Consider the following 21,298-nt stretch of genomic DNA (forward strand, 5'->3'; position numbering starts at 1 on the left):
ACCCAGGAGGACCTCACTGCTTACACAGAGACATAAAAAAGCATGACTACATTATGCTAAAATGAACTTGAGTAAGCCAAAATCCTTCTGGGAAAACGTCTTGTGGACAGATGAGACCAAGATAGAGCTTTTTGGTAAAGCACATCATTCTACTGTTTACCGAAAATGGAATGAGGCCTACAAAGAAAAGAACACCGTACCTGCAGTGAAATATGGTTCAATGATGTTTTGGGTTGTTTTGCTGCCTCTAGCACTGGGTGCCTTGAATGTGTGCAAGGCATCATGAAATCTGAGGATTATCAACAGATTTTGGGTTGCACTGTGCAGCCCAGTGGGTTTGCGCCTGAGATCTTGGGTCTTCCAGCATGACAATGACCCCAAACATACGTCAAAAAGCACCCAGATATGGATGGCAACAAAGCGCTGGAGAGTTCTGAAGTGTCCAGCAATGAGTCCAGATCTAAATCCCATTGAACACCTGTGGAGAGGTTGGGAAAAGGCGCCTTCCAATAAGAGAGACCTTGAGCAGTTTGCAAAGGAAGAGTGGTCCAACATTCCGGCTGAGAGGTGTAAGAAGCTTATTGATGGTTATAGGAAGCCACTGATTTCAGTTATTTTTTCCAAAGGGTATGAAACTAAATATTAAGTTAAGGGTGCCAATAATTTTGTCCAGCACATTTTTTGGAGTTTGGTGTGACATTATGTCCAATTTGCTTTTTTTCCTCCCTTTTTTGGATTAGTTCCAATACACACAAAGGGAATAAACATGTGTAAGGCAAAACATGTGTTACTGCAATCCTTTTCTGTGAGAAATACTTCATTATCTAGAAAAATTTCAGGAGTACCAACATATACGGCCATAACTGTATATTCCTAAATGGCTGGGTTTAAATGGAAACTGATCAGGTCCCTTAAGGTGATGCTCCCAATGCCTCCTAAGTAGGCACAGTGGCAGGTACTTCATACAAAGTCCAGCACTCATGGTGTCAATCAAGTATCAGTGGCTGGGAGAAGGAGGGGGGCAGTGCCATTGAGGTTCTGTGCCTATGCCTAGCCGAACAACTACAATGTACTAGATTTTAAAAGGCTAAAGGGACCCTTTAAGTAATGGAATAATATGTGTGCATAATATAACACTGTCGCTAATAAAGATTTTTGATTTGCAGATAAAACCACTAGGATGCAACCTTATTGGTGTTCCCACCGATCAACATGGTATTATTCCTCAGGCTCTTAAAGATATTCTCTGTAGATGGAAACCACAGGATGTTAATACACCTGAAAAGAAATCCCCTAAAATTCTTTACACTATTCCGAATGGGGGCAATCCCACAGGAGCCTCTCTGACCACAGAGCGCAAAATAGAAGTCTACAAGGTACAAAACAATAGGGTCTAGTCCAGGGTGGGCACTTGGTGCAATGTGTTTTCGGTTGTGTAGTGATGTGCAGAAACATGCTGTGTTTTCATTCTCTATCCTCTTTGATGCCATGTGCTTATTACACAAGCTCAATAAATCTGTTTTAATAAACAGAAAAATATTCTTGTTTCTAAGGTTGAAAAAAGTCAAAAGTCTGTGAAGTTCAACCTATATCCCTATTGTGTCCGTACTGTCCACATCAATCTAGTATCCATAATTTGTAATATTATATTTTTCCAGAAAAACATCCAGGCCCCCCTTGAGCATCACAACATCATGAGGCAGAGAGTTCCATAGTCTCACTGCTCTTACAGTAAAGAATCTCTGTCTGATGGTGAAACCTTCTTTCCTCTGGACGTAGAGGATGCCCCCTTGTCATGGTTACCGGCCTAGGTATAAAAAGATCACTAAAAAGATCTCTGTACTGTACTGTCTGTTCATATATTTGTACATTGTGATCAAATCGCCCCTAAGATGTCTTTTCTCCAAACAAAATAACCCCAAGCTTGATAACCTGTCTTGGTCCTGTAATTCACCTACTTCCTTATCTTGGTCGCCATTCTCTGCACCCTCTCCAGTTCAGCCATGTCCTTCTTAAATAAAGATGCCCAAAATTGGTCACAATACTCCACATGAGGTCTGACTAGTGATTTATACAAAACTATGTTCCTGTCATGAGCATCTATGAATCTCTTAAAGGGAAACTCCAATTGAAACAAGTGGAAAACATATGTTTTTAAATCAACTGGTGCCAGAAAGTTAAACAGATTTGTAACTTAACCCAGACCTCAAGGAAAGTAGAGTATTACATATATTTTGGAGTCATATATCTCTAAGACCGTGGTTCAAATAAACATGTTTTTTATTAATAAAATATAGATTGCACAAATTCACCTCACAGGGCCCTTGTCGGAGGAATGCTTAAAGGGGTAATACTGATTACTAACAATATATGTTCACTTCTTCACTTGTCTTCAAAAAGCCATAGCCTTCTCCTAATGATGACATTAACAACATATGTGAATCAAGACTGTGCTGCTATATTATATATATATATATATATATATATATATATATATATATATATAATATATATGATGGATTCTCAATTTGCTGACATAACTACTGAAAAAGGGGTCGAGTGCTGATTGCCTGAGTACCCTGAAACGCGTTTAGCCTGACACATACAAAGAAGCACTGAATGCCATTGTGGTGTGCCAGCCACTGTGAGCCCAGATTCTGGGTACTATTATCATATTTGACTATTTGTCTTTCAACCTGGCGTTCCTGTGATTTATCTGTATGGAGATCTACTTGCCGTAAGATCCACCTGCATAGAGATCCACCTGCCGTGCTGTTCCGATCTCCTGTTGTCATTACCCCTCCTACAATACATTTACTGGTGTTACTCTCTCCTGACTGACATCAGACGCTGCTGCCACGAGGTCCTGCTACTGTTCGACATCTACCAGGTCAGCGCAGTCTGGACCAGCCGCACCAAGCGCCTGCCAGCGCCTACTGACCAGCCAGAGTCTTGTACGGACATCAACACCACAGCATAAGAGCCGGTATGAGGAACGGGTAACAAGTATCATTATATCAAGTCACTATTGCAATAGTATATACGGACATTGAACAACATTATATCATTCATATATACAAACTGACCATTATCCGGACAATCAGAGGCTAATTAAGTAACACAATCCACTATTACCAATGGTTGAAGTTTTATGAATTTTTTAAACGTTAATTGATTTTATACCATTTTGTATGTTATATGCATATCAATTTATTTGCTAATTAATTATTCCTCCCGCAAGGGCCCTGTGAGTGGAATTTTTGCACTATATATTTTATTATTAAAAAACATGTTTATTTGAAGCACGGTCTTAGATATAACTCCATAATATATGTAATACTCTACTTTCCTTGAGGTCTTGGCTTCTGCTTCATATAAATCCCCCCAAAATTACTTTATTCACCTTGGGTATAGGCAATTGCCCGGTTTTACCTCGGACAGTAGCTTGGTGTTAGCTGCACCAGTTCTTTTCAGATTTGTAAATTACTTCTATTTCAAAATCTTAACCCTTCCAGTACTTATTAGCTGCTGTATACTACAGAGAAAATGGTGATGTTCTTTCAAGTCTGACAACAGTGCTCTCTGCTGAAACCTCTGTCTGTGTCAGGAACTGTCCAGATTAGAAGTATATCCCCATAGAAAACCTCTCCTGCTCTGGACAGTTCCTGACATGGACAGAGGTGTCAGCAGAGAGCACCGTTGTCAGACTGGAAATAACTTTACAAATTTCTCTGTAGTATATCTGTAGTGTACAGCAGCTAAGTATTATTGGGCAGACTAGATGGGCCAAATGGTTCTTATCTGCCGACACATTCTATGTTTCTATGTAAGTACTGGAAACATTTAAATTTTTAAGTTTCTTATTATTTATGTAAGTGAAGAATATTTTGGGTTATTTTTACTTATTATGGTGATTGTTCTCTCTGTTGCAATTTTTGCTCATTTTATTTCCTTTTTTCAGAATTTATCCTCCCCACTACCTTCTTATTTTAGTAGTCTGAATGTTTTCCTAATCTATTGCATCCCTAACTGCTTTTGTCAACCACATTGGTGTTCTTCTATTTCGAATGCGTTTATTCCTGTAGGGTATATGTCATTCACAAGATCTAATCAGGATGCTTTTAAAATGTCCCTTTTAGCTTGTGTACCTTTATAACTGAGAACCAAGGCCCGATATATGTCACTAAAGTCCTCTGATTTGCTGTAGTTTAATAATTTTGCTCATTCCCTGAAGTTTAATATTTTTGTAGCCGCACTAGCAGACATCCTCTTATAGGATAAATAAAAACGAATTATGTTGTGGTCACTATTACCAAGATGACCCCCTACCTCTACTTGGATACTATGTCTGACCCATTGGTTTGTATTAGGTCCAAAAGTGCCCTCTCTACTCTTGTTGGGTCCTGCACTAGTTGGGAAAGGTAATTGTCCTTTATTATTGCTAAAAAAACTGTTTAATTTGCTGGACGTGCAGCTTTCAGTTCCCAGTCTATACCAGGGTAGTTGAATTCCTGCATAATAGTGGGTCCAATTGTGAGATTTCTATTCTCTTTTAATAGATTGCACAAGAATATGATTTGATAATTGTGGAGGATGATCCCTATTACTTTCTGCAGTTCAATAAGGTAAGCCCTTGTAACTTACAAAAACTGTATTTTAGCTATATCATCTTTTATATGTTTAAAGAGTTGGTGTCTTTAATACAACTTTTGACATGTCGCCCAGACATGTCAAAAGTTAAAGGGGTATTCCGGGCAAAAATATTTTATCCCCTATCCTTTGGATAGGGGATAAGGTGTATGATCGCGGGGGCCGCTGCTGAGACCCCCCGCGATCTCCCTGTAGCACCCGCATTCTATGCGGGTGCTGAATCTCCAGTTTCGGAAACCTCCAGGTTTCCGGGACTGGGGACGTCACGCCACGCCCCCTCCATTCATGTCTATGGGAGGGGGCGTGACGGATGTCACGCCCCCTCCCATAGACATGAATGGAGGGGGCGTGACGTGACGTTACATCCCTAGACCCGCAAACCCAGAGGTTTCCAAAACTAGAGACGTAGTCCCCGCATAGAATGCGGGTGCTGCAGGGAGATTGCGGGGGGTCTCAGCAGCGGCCCCCGCGATCAGACACCTTATCCCCTATACTTTGGATAGGGGATAAAATATTTTTGACCGGAATACCCCTTTAAGATCACACTGGGTATCACTCCTAAACCTGCTGTGACTGCAATGTACAACCGGGTGAAGTGTGCAGCAGCCTCAATAGAATCTGTTCTTTTCTCTGCATAAGTCTATGGAGTGAAAAGTTTGGATGTGCTGGCCGACTTGGTAGTGAGACCCAATGCGATCTTTAGTTTTTGATATGTCTGGGCAACATGTCAAAAGTTGTTTTAAATGACACTTATGCTTTAAAACTTTATACAACACTGAAAAAGTGAAAGCAACCTGGAGAAACATGAAATTCAGTAATTACCTGTAATATTTTTGATTGGCCTGTAGGTGGCCCAGTTTAGTTTTAAGCTATTTTAAAGGCATTTAAAAGTTTTTCAAAAAAATTAATTAAGACCAGCTCTACCATCAGTTGTCACGAATTCACAGTTGTGCTAGATTCTTATTTGAATTGTTATTTAAAATATTGTCCAACACCCCTCTAACGTGTCAAAATGAATTGTTTATTGTCAGTAACTTAAATGTCGATACAAAAAGTTTTCTTATTTTATTGCTTTCTCTAGCCCTGGGCACCATCATTTCTATCAATGGACGTTGATGGTAGAGTTATTAGAGCTGACTCCTTGTCAAAGATCCTGTCTTCAGGGTAAGATCATTATTCCAAAATTTTCACTAAAGATGATGTTTTCTCTAATGAATAACTTAATTGTAAAATATGTAAATGTTAGGGCAACATCATCATTTTTCCAAAGGATAAATTGTTATCTAATTTTTTATTTCATCCACCAGACTGAGGATTGGCTATTTAACTGGGCCTAAGCCACTTATAGACCGGATAATACTGCACATGCAGGCATCAACCTTACATACAAGTGCATTTACTCAGGTATTGTATAGGATTTTCTCATTTCTGCTGTACTGCCATCCTTGTTTGTTTGCTTTTTTAATAAAGAATATATATGTCTTTGCAACAATTAATTTTTCTGTATTCCAATGCATCTGCAGTGAAAATGAAGCAACTTTGCTGGTATCCTTGACTAGCAGTGTAACCTTGAGTTGCCTGGCTACAGGGATCCAAGCATCCAAGATGGGGGACAGAGGTCCCCTCACCTGCCTCTGTCCGTCCTCCCGGCGTCGTCTTCTCTGGTCTGCCTTCTAGCAGGCCAGAGAAGAATATCGTCGATAATAATATATGCATAGAACTGATCAATATCTACAATCTAAAGATTGCAAAAAATAGTCCCATGTGGGGACATAAAAATTGTAACAAAAAATTTTATGAAAAAAGTAAAAAAAAAAAATGTATGCCCCTCCCACAATAAAAATTAGAATAGCCCGTTTCCCATTTTACCCCAAAATGCATATAAAAAAGAATTAATAAACATATTTCGTATAGACATGTGCGTAAATGTCCTAACAGTCAAAATATAATGTTATTGATCCCCTATGGTGACTGACGCAAAAGTTGCTGCTTTTCTGTCATGTCACATATACACAAAAGTGGTACCGATAAAAAACACTGATCATGGTGCAAAAAAATTAGCAGGTCAACAAAATAGGGCCATTTTAAACATACTTATTTTGAGTTTTTTTTTTTTTTTATTCAGTATTGTCATTACAAAGTCAATGTCATTACAAAGTATATCTGGTCAGGCTCTCACATGGGTCTTTTGATGGAAATCTAAAAGAGTTTTGATTTTTTAGAAGGCTAGCAGGAAAAAACAAAAATGCAAAAATAAATTTGGCTGTGTCCTTAAAGGGGTACTGTGCTGGAAAAAAAAAATTCATACCGACCGGCTCCAGAAAGTTAAACAGATCTGTAAATTACTTCTATTAAAATGTTTTAATCCTTCCAGTACTTATCTGCTGTATACAACAGAGAAAGTTGAGTCGTTCTTTTCAGTCTGACCACAGTGCTCTCTGATGACACCTCTGTGTCCTTAACCAGTTAAGGGCTGTGTCCTTAACCAGTTAAGGACCCAGGGCGTACAGGTACGCCCTGACACCCTGGTACTCAAGGACCCAGGGCGTACCTGTGTCAGCGATCGACCCCCCCCCCCCCCCCCATGTCGGCGACCTCCGCAAATCGCTGGTGAATTCACACCGGCGATTTGCGGCGATTCATACGGGTCTCCGGTGACCCGGAAAATAAGGAGGGTCGGGGCTGTCCAAGACACCCACGATCCCCCTGAAGGGATAAGAGTGAGGTGGCAGGGGTGCCACCCCTCTTGTGTCTGCTATTGGTCATTAAGAAGCGACGACCAATAGCAGATCGGGGGCTGGGGGGTTAACTTTCGGTTCCCCCGTTGTGCCCACCCACAGTAGGCTGGGCAGAACGGGGAAACCGACAGGGACCGGCTGCGGTGATCGGCGGCAGCAGAGGACGGCGATGGGAAGCCGGTGAGTTGCCTAGCAACATCTGGAGGGCTACAGTCTGAGACCATTATACAGGTCTCTAAACTGTAGCCCTCCAGATGTTGCAAAACTACAACTCCCAGCATGCCCTTCGGCGATCAGTACATGCTGGGAGTTGTAGTTTTACAACAGCTGGAGGCACACTGGTTGGAAAATACTGAGTTAGGTAACAGAACCTAACTGAAGGTTCTCCAACCAGTGTGCCTCCAGCTGTTTCAAAAGTACAACTCCCAGCATGCACGGTCTGTCAGTACATTCTGGGAGTTGTAGTTTTGAAACAGTTGGAGATTTGCCCCAACAGGGGCGGGTTTACCGTAAGTTTCCTGCTTGAAGTTTGAACTGTGGCAAATTTTTCGCCACAGCGCAAACTCCTAGTGGGAAACTTACCGTAAACCCCTGCCAATGTACCCTAAAAACACTACACTACACTAACACATAATAAAGGGTAAAACACTACATATATACCCCCTTACACTGTCCCCCCCCCCCCCCCCCCAATAAAAATGAAAAATGTATTGTACGGCAGTCTTTCCAAAACGGAGCCTCCAGCTGTTGCAAAACAATAACTCCCAGCATTTTCGGACAGCCACTGACTGTCCAGGCATGCTGGGAGTTTAGCAACAGCTGGAGGCACCCTGTTTGGGGATCACTGGCGTAGAATACCCCTATGTCCACCCCTATGCAATCCCTAATTTAGTCCTCAAATGAGCATGGCGCTCTCTCACTTCAGAGCCCTGTCGTATTTCAAGGAAACAGTTTAGGGCCATATATGGGGTATTTCTGTACTCGGGAGAAATTGCACTACAAATTTTGGGGGCTTTTTCTCCTTTTACCCCTTATGAAAAGGAAAAGTTGGGGGCAACACCAGCCTGTTAGTGTAAAACTTTTAATTTTTTTACACTAACATGCTGGTGTTGCCCTATGCTTTTTATTTTCACAAGCGGTAAAAGGAAAAGAAGACCCCCAAAATTTTTAACGCAATTTCTCCTGAGTACGGAAATACTCTGTGGGCGCACAACAAAGCTCAGGAGTGAGAGTGCACTTGAGGCCTAAATGATTTGCACAGGGTGGCTGATTTTACAGCGATTCTGACATAAACGTAAAAAAAAAAAATACCCACATGTGACCTCATTTTGAAAACAACACCCCTCACGGAATGTAACAAGGGGTATAGTGAGCCTTAACACCCCACAAGGTGGATGGGAAAATGAAAAAAAAACATTTTTCACTAAAATGCTGATGTTACCCAAAATTTTTCATTTTCACAAGGGAAAATTGGAAAAAAATAAAATAATAATTTGTAGCCCCATTTGTTCTGAGTAAGAACATACCCCATATGTGGATGTACAGTGCTCTCTTCCGAAGAGAAGGAGCAACATTGGGCTTTTGAAGAGAAAATTTGTCCGGAATTGAAGGCCACGTGTGTATACAAAGCCCCCATAGTGCAAGAACAATGGACCCCCCCCCCCACATGTGACCCCATTTTGGAAACCACACCCCTCATGTAATGTAATAAGGGGTACAGTGAGCATTTACACCCCACAGGTGTCTGACAGATTTTTGGAATAGTGGTCCGTGAAAATAAAAAATTTTATTTTTCATTTGCACAGCCCACTGTTCCAGAGATCTGTCAAATGCCAGTGGGGTGTAAATACTCACTGCACCCCTTATTACATTCTGTGAGGGGTGTAGTTTCAAAAATGGGGTCACATGTGGGGGGGTCCACTGTTCTGGCACCACGGGGGGCTTTGTAAACGCACATGGCCCCTGACTTCAATTCCAAACATTCTCTCTCCGAAAGCTCAATGGCACTCCTTCTCTTCTGAGCATTGTAGTTCGCCAGAAGAGCACTTGACGTCCACACATGGGGTATTTCCATACTCAGAAGAGATGGGGTTACACATTTTGGGGGGCATTTTCTCCTATTACCCCTTGTAAAAATGTAAAATTTTGATGAAAACTAGCATTTTAGTGAAAAAAAAATTCATTTACACATGTTTAAAATTCATTTACACATATTTAACGAAAAGTCATCAAACACCTGTGGGGTGTTAAGGCTCACTGTACCCCTTGTTACGTTCCTCAAGGGGTGTAGTTTCCAAAATCGTATGCCATGTGTTTTTATTTTTTTTATTTTTTTTTAATAGCTGTTCTGGCACCATAGGGGCTTCTTAAATGACATGCCCCCCAATAACCATTTCAGAAGAACTCACTCTCCAAAATCCCACTGTCGCTCCTTCCCTTCTGAGCCCTCTAGTGCACCCACAGAGCACTTCACATCCTCATATGAGGTTTTCCTTACTCAAGAGAAATTGAGTTACACATTCTAGGAAGATTTCTCTCCTTTTACCCCTTGTAAAAATTCAAAAACTGGGTCTACAAGGACATGCCAGTGTAAAAAATGAAGATTTTGAATTTTCTCCTTCAATTTGCTGCTATTCCTGTGAAACACCTAAAGGGTAAACAAACCTTTTGAATGTCATTTTGAATACTTTGAGGGGTGCAGTTTTTATAATGGGTTCATTTGTGGGGTATTTCTAATAAGAAGGCCCTTCAAATCCACTTCAAAACTGAACGGGTCCCTGAAAAATTTCGATTTTGAATTGTGAAAAATTGGAAGATTGCTGCTGGACTAGTAAAAAATTGTCAACTTTATGATTCCAACATAAAGTAGACATATTGTATATGTGAATCAACATATAATTTATTTGGAATATTCATTTTCCTTATAAGCAGAGAGCTTCAAAGTAAAAAAAAAAAATACAAAATTTTCAATTTTTTCATCAAACTTTGGAATTTTTCACCAAGAAATGATGCAAGTATCGACAACATTTTACCACTAATATAAAGTAGAATATGTCATGAAAAAAACATTCTCGGAATCAGAATGAAAAGTAAAAGCATCCCAGAGTTATTAACGCTTAAAGTGACAGTGGTCAGATGTGCAAAAAATGGCCGAAAATTGGCTGGGTCCTTAAGGGGTTAAAGGTGGAAAACCTTTTTTTTTTTTTTTTTTTTTTTATCGACTGGTGCCAGAAAATCCCCATAGCAAACATATGCTGCTCTGGACAGTTCATAAAATGGACAGAGATGTCAGCAGAGAGTACTGTGCTCATTATTCAACAGAGAGTTCTGTGTTCCAAAAAGAAAATAATTTCCTCTGTAGTATTCAGCAGCTAATAAGTCTTGGAAGGATTAAGATTTTTTAATAAAAGTAATTTACATATCTGTTTAACTTTCTGGCACCAGTTGATTTAAAAAATAAAAAAAAAGTTTTCCACCGAAGTACTCCTTTAAGGGGTTAAAGAAGCAATCTGATTGGTTGCTGTGGGCAACTGGCTAACTTTTCCTCTACACAGGATTTGATAAATCTCCCTTGTTGACTATATATACACAAACACTAATCGAAATTTTAAAAGCCACAGGTGTGAGTAGGATAGGGTCACATGTGCTGTATTTTGCTGTGTATTTGCTGCAGCTGATTTAGCAACCCATTGACATCAATGGGTAGGAAAATATGCAGCAGCAAATACTTAGCAAAATACGGCACATGTGACCCTACCTTTAATTGCCATTTTATCCTGTGTAACTCACCTTGTGTGTGTAACTAGGGATGCACTGAAATTTTAACCGCCAAACATAAAAAATCGGCCAAAAAAATGCCCCTTTCTGCACAGATTAATGGAGTTCTATGGAACTCGATTGATGTGTATGAGGAATCTAATGATTCCTCCTAAAAGTCCCTTAAGGGGACTAGTAAAGTGTAAAAAAAAAAAAAAAAAATTTTTATTAAAGTTTAAAAAACATCCATTAACCCCTTCCATATTAAAAGTTTAAATCACCCTCCTTTTCCCATTTTCCATATATAAAATATGAAAAATAAATAAAAATTAACATATTTGGTATCGCCATGTGCGTAATTGTCCCAACTATTACACTATTGTAATGCCGAGCGCTTCGGGTCCCGCGGCTTCCCCGGAGTGCTCGCGGCATTATGCTAACAGCAGCGCTCCGGTCTCTGTCTCTGACGGCAAGCGCTGCAGTGTTCATGCTGGCGGGGATGCGATCTGCGTGGCGGGTCAGACCCGCTCGCGGATCGTGCCCCGTTCTACTCACCCTCCTCCTCCTGTGGCTGTCTCGTCCCGGCGCGCGCGGCCCCGCTCCCTAGGGCGCGCGCGCCGATGTTCTAAGATTTAAAGGGCCAGCGCACCGCTAATTGGTGCCTGGCCCAATCAGTGTAATCACCTCCCTACACTTCCCCTTCCCTTCCTTGCGCATCTTGTTGCCTTGTGCCCTGTGAAAGCGTTAAAGTGTGTTCCCAAGCCTGTGTACCTAGACCTCCTGCTGTTGCCCCTGACTATGAACCTCGCTGCCTGCCCTGACCTTCTGCTACGTCTGACCTCGCCTCTGTCTAGCCCTTGTGTACCGCGCCAGTCTCAGCTGCCAGAGGGGTCAAGTCGCTACTGGGGAACACAACCTGGTAGTTACCGCTGCAGCAAGTCCATCCCGCTTTGCGGCAGGCTCTGGTGAACACCAGAACTGCTTAGAACCGATTCCCCAGTACGACCCGCGTCATCGCCTCTCTGGCACAGAGGATCCACTTCCAGTGTCCTCACCAGCCGCCAGTCCCGACCCTGACAATTATTATGTTTCTGATCCTGCACTGTGAACGGAGTAAACGCAAAAAAAATTACAAACACAAAAATGTATGATTTTGGTCACATCACATCCCAAAAAGAATTAATAAAATGTAACAAAAACTATATAAAAAAAAGGGGACAGAGTAATGCATTTTCGGTTTCGGATTTCGACCAAGCACAGCCTAAATTTTCTGTGTTGGCCCAAAATTTCCCTTTTGGTGCATCCCTATCTGTAACAAGGCCAAACAGTTGATAAGGACCATTTGGGTGATTTCCCGCAGGTCTCCGGTGTCAAGATGCCCCATCTACAGGCTGTTGTCTCTTCTTCTCTTGAAGCTGCAGAGTATTGCTTCTGCAGTAAAGTAGCTCACATTGCCGCTCCTCCAATCACTGACTGAGGCAGGACACCACTGTGGCAAGTGATTGTCAGAGCACCACTAGGAACAAGAATGTCTGTTGTGATTTTTATCAACTGTTTTTATTTTAACAGCAAAATTACATTTATATGTAATTTTATATCCACTGGAGAACCCATTTAAATAAAAGACAGTTGTTTTGACTCAGTCATATTTTCTAAATGTAAAAATTACTGCCAGGGTATGCAAACTTGAGCATAGCTGTGTGGCACCCAGTTAGGGGGTACTGTGGGCAAGGTGATTAGATATATTTTTTCCCCCGTTACTCTATACGGTCCGAGGATAGGACAGCTTTTCCTTGGCCAGCCGGGGGATAATAAATACACTGATGCCAGGTTACGGATAACTGTCTTTACTGAGGCAGGAGTAGATGTTACAATCCTCACAGCGCTGATTAGAGTGGAGGAGATGCAGATTAACCATTGGGAGCCCTGTAGACTTGCTGTGACTTGTAGTATTTTATACCCACCTGACTTTACTTGTTTAAGATTTTCTTTAAATCACCTCGCACTCCTGCTGTCTCTTCTCCACACTGCAGCTCACACTGAGCTCTGCACTCCACATACACTCTCCAGCAACTGAACTAGACTCTAACACACAACTAACTGAGTAGCTCCCCCCCTCCCCCCCCTTCCTTCACTATATATGGCCTAGCTAGGGGGGCCTCTCATTGGGCAGTCAGGGTCACATGGGTACTCTGCATCATACCTTTTTACAGATGTCCTGTAAATTTCTTCAAAACATTATAAATTAACAGGCAAAGACTACAATAAATATCAAAGATTCACCTGAGCAGCAGGGCCTATCTCAGGCACCTGAAGCAATGTTTAGCTGACAGGACGCACTCTGGTACTGGGATACTACAACTGTACAAAATCAAAGCTTATTTTCAGACATACATATATATAGTGGTCTTGTTAACTGTGTAGTTATTGGGTCACTTGTGGACTACTATTTCTTTCCAGGTAATAGTACTGCAACTGCTGGAGAAATGGGGTGTAGAAGGTTTCCTGGAGCACATTGAGAGGTATGGAATGTGGAATACTTTTTTTTTCCTGTGAAATCATAATTTATTGTTCTAAGTTAACTTTTTCTAGATAGCTAATAATGTTATACAATTTTAACTCTAAGACATACCTGCAGATACATATACTTCACTGAATCCCTATATACAGTAATGACTTCCAGTTTTTCAGTTGTAAGCTGTTACTCACTTCCCCTGGTTCCCACATCCCGGTAAGCAGCCAAGGTGTCTGCCAAGAGTCACATCCAGTTACTAGGCATCCAGATAATTCCTCTTGTGCTGACCCCCATAGCTGTACTGCACTAGGCCATGGCCCTCCTACTCTGCTGCATTACAGTGTTGGGTGGCTGAGGCAACTATCACCCCAAGAGAATGTCAAGCCTGTTAGGGAAATCATCCTACCTAGCTTTGCCATCTAACTGCGGTTCACACCTAGTACTGTTTTTTGTACCCTGTGCTATTGTTCCTGGTTCTAACTCTTGATTATCTCTGATCCTGGCCTATTGTTCCTGGATGTTGCCTATTTCCTACCCATGCAATTGTGCAGCTAGTACCTAAGTTGTTCTCCTGGGTCTAACCCTTGCCTGTGTTCCAGACTACGCTACAGACTTGTCTTCAAGCTTATGTTATCCAGACCGCTCACCTGGTGGCAACCCATGCCCCTGTTCCTGACTACCCTACTGGTACTAGTGGATTAGTACTACTGCCGCCAATCCATGACTATTCCGGGGACTGCAACCTGGGGATCTATAAAAACTTGATACTTCCTTGCAGGAGTTAAGGGTGAAGATAAAGGGATCCCTTAGACTCTCCATACCAGTTTAACTAGAGATAAACAGATTACATCTTAGAGAATGCACATCTTCATTGCATGGCTGTAACATAAGCTTATTCTTTTGTGCTCCAAACTTCTGCGGCATTGGGTCTCCGACTCACACTGCTTCCTGTAAGCAATATTAGCTACTCTAAAGGTCAAACATAGATCTTAGAAATCTTTCTCTTAATTTGTCTTCTCTTCTCCCCTCCTGCTATTACCTCTTCCTTGCAACTAGGTAATATAATGACCTAATCTTGTGTTTTTTTGCCTTTTTGTGGCTTACAGTGTCATACAGTTCTACAGGTCACAGAAAGATGCCATGCTTGCATCTGCAGATAAGTGGCTAACAGGTGGGTGAACAAGCCAATAGAGGGGGTTCTCCAAAAAAGTAGTGTGAAAAGTGGAAAGGACCTTGTAATATTACATATAAAAGATATAAATGACTTTTCACGATACTGATTAAATTTTAATTTAGGTGATTTTGTTTTTTTATCTCAGCGCTTTTATGTTAGCTCAGTTAACATAATAAACTCTTATTGTGATGTGAAAACGTCAAGTGTACACCCCCAATAAGCAACTTTAACTTAAAACTAGGACTCTGTCATCAATATTTGATGATGGGGCTGATCTCTTGGACCCTTACAGATCAGAACAATGAAAAAGCTGTAGCAATCCTGAGAGTGGCGATACCTCTTCATTGTGTGCATAGGTACAATGGCTTGGCTGTACAAAAGGTACTGAAGCAGGCCCCATTCACATGCCAGAAATACTAAGACTAAGACTGCAATTAAAGGGGTACTCCGGCCCTAAGACATCTTATCCCCTATCCAAAGCATAGGGGATAAGATGCCTGATCGCGGGGATCCCGCTGCTGGCAACCCCCGCAATCTTTCATGCAGCACACCGCTATCATCAGCTTCCGGAGCGAACATCGCTCCGGGTCTGATGAATCACGATTACAGGGTCGGAGTATTGTGAAACCATGGCTCCGCCCCTGTGTGACGTCATGCTCCTCCCCCTCAATGCAAGCCTATGGGAGGGGGCGTGACAGCCGCCACGTCACGAGACGTGACGTCACGATACTCCGGCCCGTCATCGTGATTCATCAGACCCGGAGTGATGGTGGCTCTGGAGGCTGATGATAGCGGGGTGCTGCTTGAAAGATTGCGGGTCCACAGCGGTGGGATCCCCACGATCAGGTATCTTATCCCCTATCCTTTGGATAGGTGTTAAGATGTCTTAGGGTCAGAGTACCCTTTTAATGTTCGAAACTGCTGACATTGTTAGGGCAAGGAGACTTCAGTGCTTTTCATATCTGTATATCTGTCTGGGCTTCCATAACAAAATGCTTTCATTCTCTGGTGCCAAGTGTCAAAGAGGTGTTTCCAAGCATCTAAAGTGTGAAAGATTGGCACCTATATTTCTTTCACATACCTTTTATCTGTTGCTCACTTGGTTTTTCACTCTGTGCTTTTGAGGGGGCATGTCTGTCTCTTGCTCTCACTCTGCATGACTCCTCTTTCTCCCTACATCTGCTCTGCTACACCTCCCTACATCTGCTGTCTCTTCATCCAATCACTGCAGGCTGCTCTGTAGCCCTCTCCTCTGTGTGTTCAACAGGCGTGTGAAAGGACAGGAGTGAGCACAGAGAGGTGCTAGTCCCATCCTCACTTACTGGACTTTGTCCCTGCCTGTGCTTCAGCTTGGACAATGATGATGCTGCAGCTGGATAGGATTATGTTCTGTGTTGTAGTGGTGTTTTTCATAAGCCATGATTTCTATAAAAATGAAATAATAAAATTTTCTTATTAAAGGAGATCTGTGGTACACACTTTTTATAATCCCCTGTGCGCGGTTTCAAAAAGTGACAAAATACCTTCCAACGTTCCCCCGTTGCGCTGTTATCGTTGTCTTGGTCCTCTGGTGATGGGGACGGTGACTCATACTGCGTCAGCGTATTGCCAGCTGCAGCGATGTCCCGCCTCGGCTGGTGATAGGCTGAGCACACTTTCATGTAAGGAGCCTGGGCCCCACCTTCTCCCTGCTGCCCGGGCTCCTTACATGACAGTTCACTCAGCCTATCACCTGCTGAGGCGGGACATCGCTGCGGCCGACAATACGCTGAACGCAGTATGAGTCACCGTGCCCAGGAAGCAGCCCATCACCAGAGGACCAAGACACAGCGCAACGGGGGAACGTCGGACAGTGAGTTAAAGTTTGTTTGGTTACTTTTTGCAGTCCGGGCACATGGGATTACAAAAAAAAAATTGTACCGCAGATCGCTCTTTTAAGTATATTAGAAAGGTTAATGCTTTGGCAAGTTGTACAACATATAAAAGCATTTTTGAATCTGACAGTGCCCATTTAAAGCTGTAGATAGTAGAAAAAGTGCAGATGCCACATTTGAAAACAAGGCTTTGCTTCTGGCTGATTGTCAATCAAACAGGGATAGGATGGGTGGGGGAGCTTGAGTATGCCTCTGACACCGGGCACCAGAGAATAAAAGCATTTTTCTAGTTATAGAAGCACAGACAGATATATAAAATATACCTTGTCCTAATAGCAAGCAATATTAGCAATTTGGAATGTAAATTGCATCTGACATGTTTTATTTTAAGCTTTCCTGCTGAATGATCCCTACCTATACAGTTGATTTCCATACACTTTTAAATAACCATTTAATTATTCCTAAATAATTATTCCTAAATTCTGATATCTGTTACCTTACTGGTCCCCATGATGATATATTAAAAGAGAGTTTAGTGCATTTTGTTCCATTTAAACTTCTTTTACAGTTTATTGTACCTTGTAGTGTTCAGCATGTTCTCATAGTCTTCTTAATGTGGTTGTTAGTGATGAATGAATCTTATTGTGCTGTAAATGTTCAGCTAGAATTCTGTGTTACTGACAGTGTATTCTTTGCTTTACTTCGGTGGAAGGTTTGGCTGAGTGGCACAGTCCCACAGCAGGCATGTTCTTGTGGATGAAAATCCTGGGAGTTCCAGATACTCATCAAATGATCATGTTAAAAGCAATAAGCAATGAGGTAAGGAATATGTGTGGGAAGATCTTTATACAGCTAGTAGTACTGTGTGTTAACTTGATCACAAAAAGTATTGAGTTGTTTTATCTGCTCAGTCAGGGTAATCTGCAGTGAATACAGTTGAACCTACTGATGGCTGATCTCATGGACCATGAATGGAGGTCCTCTAGTTGTTTACTTGTAATGTGTCTATGTGTCCCGGATCTCAAAGTGTTTATGGATGAGAAGTGGATGAGTCTGTGGACTGCACTTTAAAGTGTACTGTATCTCGTTCTGATTTTGTACATTTCTTGCTGATTCATTCATAGTATTCACTTCTTAAAGGGGTAATCCACCATAAGGTGATTTTAGTACATACCTGGCAGACAGTAATGGACATGCTTAGGAAGGATCTGCGCTTGTCTTGGGGCTAAATGGCTATGTTGTGAGATTACCTTAACACTGTGGCTAGCTTTTTGTGAACTGGTATTTCCTGTTTGACTTTTCTTTTTTTTTAACTACAAATCCCACAATTCCATTCTCCTCCCTCCCACACATCAGCCACCCAACCCATTGAAACAAAAGCCCTGTGGTTTTCAATCAGGGTGCCTACAGCTGTTGCATTAGTTGCAGATTGATCCCTCTCCCACCAAGCAATCCCCCCACCCATTGAAGCAGACAGGCTCCCTGTCATCAGCTGACTAGTGAGTCAGGTCTCGGCCACATTGCAAGCTGGGAAAAATCTGAGACAACAGTAATTTTGTATGCTGTTAAAATTAAATAGTGGGGTGAAAATCACAGAACAATTGTGGGAAAACCGTCACTCACAGGTACAGACACTATATTACGAACTACACTAACTTTACAGCCCCTGTAGCATAGTCAAATAAAAAAAATCCTGGAATACCCCTTTAACATTGTAATTGCAATACCATAAAGGAAAAATCTTGAAATCATGGGTCGACAGACATGTTAATGATGTGGCACTGATGAAAAAAATTGAAACAACATTGAACAGTGCTGACATCTTGGCCTATATGCAAGGTTCAGTTCAAGGATTCTATCCCTCTTAGTTTGTGACAAGTAGCGATAACTGTCAAGTCAAGGAACAGGAGCATCGCACAATCTGAATGTACTGATTTGAGAGGATTTCTAGTTGTTCTGGACATTATTTCCCTTTATTGAAGGGGGACATTACGAAGACTGGCATTTCACTGGCATTAGATTTACCAGATTTATTAAGAGATGCATGCCTCCTGACAAATCTGACCAGCTGCTGCCCCGGAAAACACTTTAAAATTTGTGCCAGCTCCCAGCTGGTATAGCTTTCAGCTTAAATTTAAGACAGTTTATGATTACATTTTACCAGTAATATAGTAAATTAGTTTTACTGCCCCTTTACATCAAGCTCCAACCACTTGTTCTAAAGTGGCAAGTGTGGCATAAATCTGCTTAATAGCCAGAAATCCTTAGTATTGCTTAAAAAATTGGCATACATCAATGATAAATTTACCCATAAGGCTGCTCTGACAGCCCCATGTGAAGCCAGGCAATGTCAGATCTTATCCACTGTTGTGAATAATTGGTCACGCAATGCAATGATATATTAGAAGAGTGAATGTAATCCATGCAAGCAAAATACCAAAACATGGCGTAACAATTGATGACTGATAGTGTAACAATTGATGTGTTTGTAGGTTCTCCTGGTCCCTGGCTCAGCATTTAATATTGACAGTTCAGAACCCAGTTCTTATGTGAGAGCCTCCTTTTCCCTCTCTACACCAGAGCAGATAGACCAGGTAAGAACACTTCTATACTGTATTGAAAAATAGTTTACCCATTCATAGGAACACTTTGGGCAAAACAAATACAGTGCAAATAGTGTTCTGTAGCGCCCTCTCATGCCCTGTAAACAATCTGAAAAGTGTACAGCTTTTGCATGGATTATCCTAATAATTTATATTAAATATAGAAAATATCTGATAAAAGTAGTTTCTCTCATAGTCATCTGCTGACTGAAGAGCACTTAAAGGGGTACTCAGATCGCTGGGGTCCCACCGCTGGAGACCCCCGCAATATAGCAAGCAGCACCCACCTGTAACTACTTCCTAAAGGGCTGGAGGTTCTATGGCTAATTCCTCCCGACCACAGTGACTGAAGATCGTGACGTCACGACTCCGCCCCCGTGTGACATCATGCCCCACCCCCTTCAAGGCAAGTCTATGGGAGGGGGCTTGGCAGATGTCACGCCCCCTCGCATAGACTTGCATTGAGGGGGCGGGGTGTGATGTCACACGGGGCGGAGTCGTGACGTCACGATCTTCAGTCCCTGTGGTCGGGAGTAATTAGCCAGAGAACCTCCAGCGCTTCCGGAAGCAGTTACAGGTGGGTGCTGCTTGCTTTATTGTGGGGGTCCCCAGCGGCGGGACCCCTGCGATCTGACATCTTATCCCCTATCCTTTGGATAGGGGATAAGATGTCTAGGGGCGGCGTACCCCTTTAAAGTCGATAGGACGCTCTGATAAATAATCACATCTTTATTATTTCACCAAAATGTCTGTAAATTACTGAACTGTATCATATGTCCTGTTTAATGTCTTTTCTTTCTTGCATACTAAGCTTTGTCATTATTTTTGCCACTGCAGGGACTGGAGAGACTGGCATCTCTTATCATTCAAGAAAGAAAATGAACCTGTTATTTGTAAGGCTACGACGGGTCATGGGGGACGGATTCAAATAAGCAACTGTTCTAGAATCTGTTATCTTTAGAACAACAACGTAATGAAGATGTATTTTATTAAGCTGCTGGAATTTGTTCTACCTAGAACAAAACAACTTTAGGAACAAATGTATAATCTGCACCAGATTAAAATGCAATTGCTATAAGAATCATTAAACCATTTTAGATCATTTCTGAAATAAAGCAAGAAAACATTTTGAAAGAAAGAAGAGTCTGATGTAATGTTTCTCTTTGTATAGACCACCAAGATGGCTATCATGGCATAGCAGCCAAGGCAGTGCCTTCTGGGGAAAAGGTATGCAAGGTAGCTCTTCTCCAGAAGAAAGAATACTAGTTGTCTTTGGGAGCAACCCTGTAATTTAATATCCAACCCGACTGCGATCAGGCAGAAAGGAAATTCAATAAGAAATGAACTTCCTGTGGATCATACAGCAGCTGATAAGTACTGGAAGGGTTAATATTTTTTTTAAATAGAATTAATTTACAAATCTGTTTAATTTTCTCGCACCAGTTGATTTAAAAATAAAATAAAAATGTTTTCCAGTGGAGTACCCCTTTAAAGGAAAACTCTCAGCCTGTTCATCCACACTAAACCCGCCCCTGTGCGTGATTCACTGAATTCAGCAGAGGATCTTCTGGGGGACATATCTTAGGACCTACTGGACATATTTAAGTAAGTGACCCCTTGTTGGACTCCTATTCACCCACACTATAACCCAGTGTATTGGGTTTAATGTGAGTGAATAGGCTGACAGTTTTCCTTTAAGGTTTTAAAGGAAATTGTTGTTTGTGTAAAAATATAACACAAACAACAATTTGCTTAAATTCTTGAAATACATTGACTATACAGTATATCCATAGACAGTCCCATATTAAAGATATATTCTGGAGAATAAAAAAAAATGTAATCCATTGTTTCAGTAAAGCTATATATTTTCCTAATATAACTTTATAATAAAAAAATTAAAAAAAATAAAAACAGCTTAAAATGTACTAAACTCTACATGAAGACATATTTTAGATAAAGACATATTTTAGATAAATAGCTAAAAGTTC

The 21,298-nt window shown here is 41.5% G+C and overlaps 1 protein-coding gene across 2 annotated transcripts in view; it reads left to right on the top strand.

Annotated features, from left to right (window-relative positions):
• Positions 1-20,493, top strand: part of AADAT (aminoadipate aminotransferase) — a 48,309-nt gene extending 27,816 nt beyond the window's left edge. For both annotated transcript variants that reach the window (XM_056560859.1, XM_056560865.1), the window contains exons 6-14: positions 1,167-1,376; positions 4,560-4,625; positions 5,732-5,814; positions 5,958-6,054; positions 13,605-13,666; positions 14,766-14,830; positions 17,420-17,526; positions 19,200-19,301; positions 20,148-20,493. In XM_056560859.1, coding sequence (XP_056416834.1) covers positions 1,167-1,376; positions 4,560-4,625; positions 5,732-5,814; positions 5,958-6,054; positions 13,605-13,666; positions 14,766-14,830; positions 17,420-17,526; positions 19,200-19,301; positions 20,148-20,192 — 837 coding nt within the window. In that variant the 3' untranslated portion in view covers positions 20,193-20,493. The remainder of the gene's footprint in view (positions 1-1,166; positions 1,377-4,559; positions 4,626-5,731; positions 5,815-5,957; positions 6,055-13,604; positions 13,667-14,765; positions 14,831-17,419; positions 17,527-19,199; positions 19,302-20,147) is intronic.
• The last annotated feature ends 805 nt before the right edge of the window (positions 20,494-21,298 follow it).

The sequence above is a fragment of the Hyla sarda genome, chromosome 1, assembly GCF_029499605.1.
Source record: "Hyla sarda isolate aHylSar1 chromosome 1, aHylSar1.hap1, whole genome shotgun sequence".
Taxonomy (NCBI): domain Eukaryota; kingdom Metazoa; phylum Chordata; class Amphibia; order Anura; family Hylidae; genus Hyla; species Hyla sarda.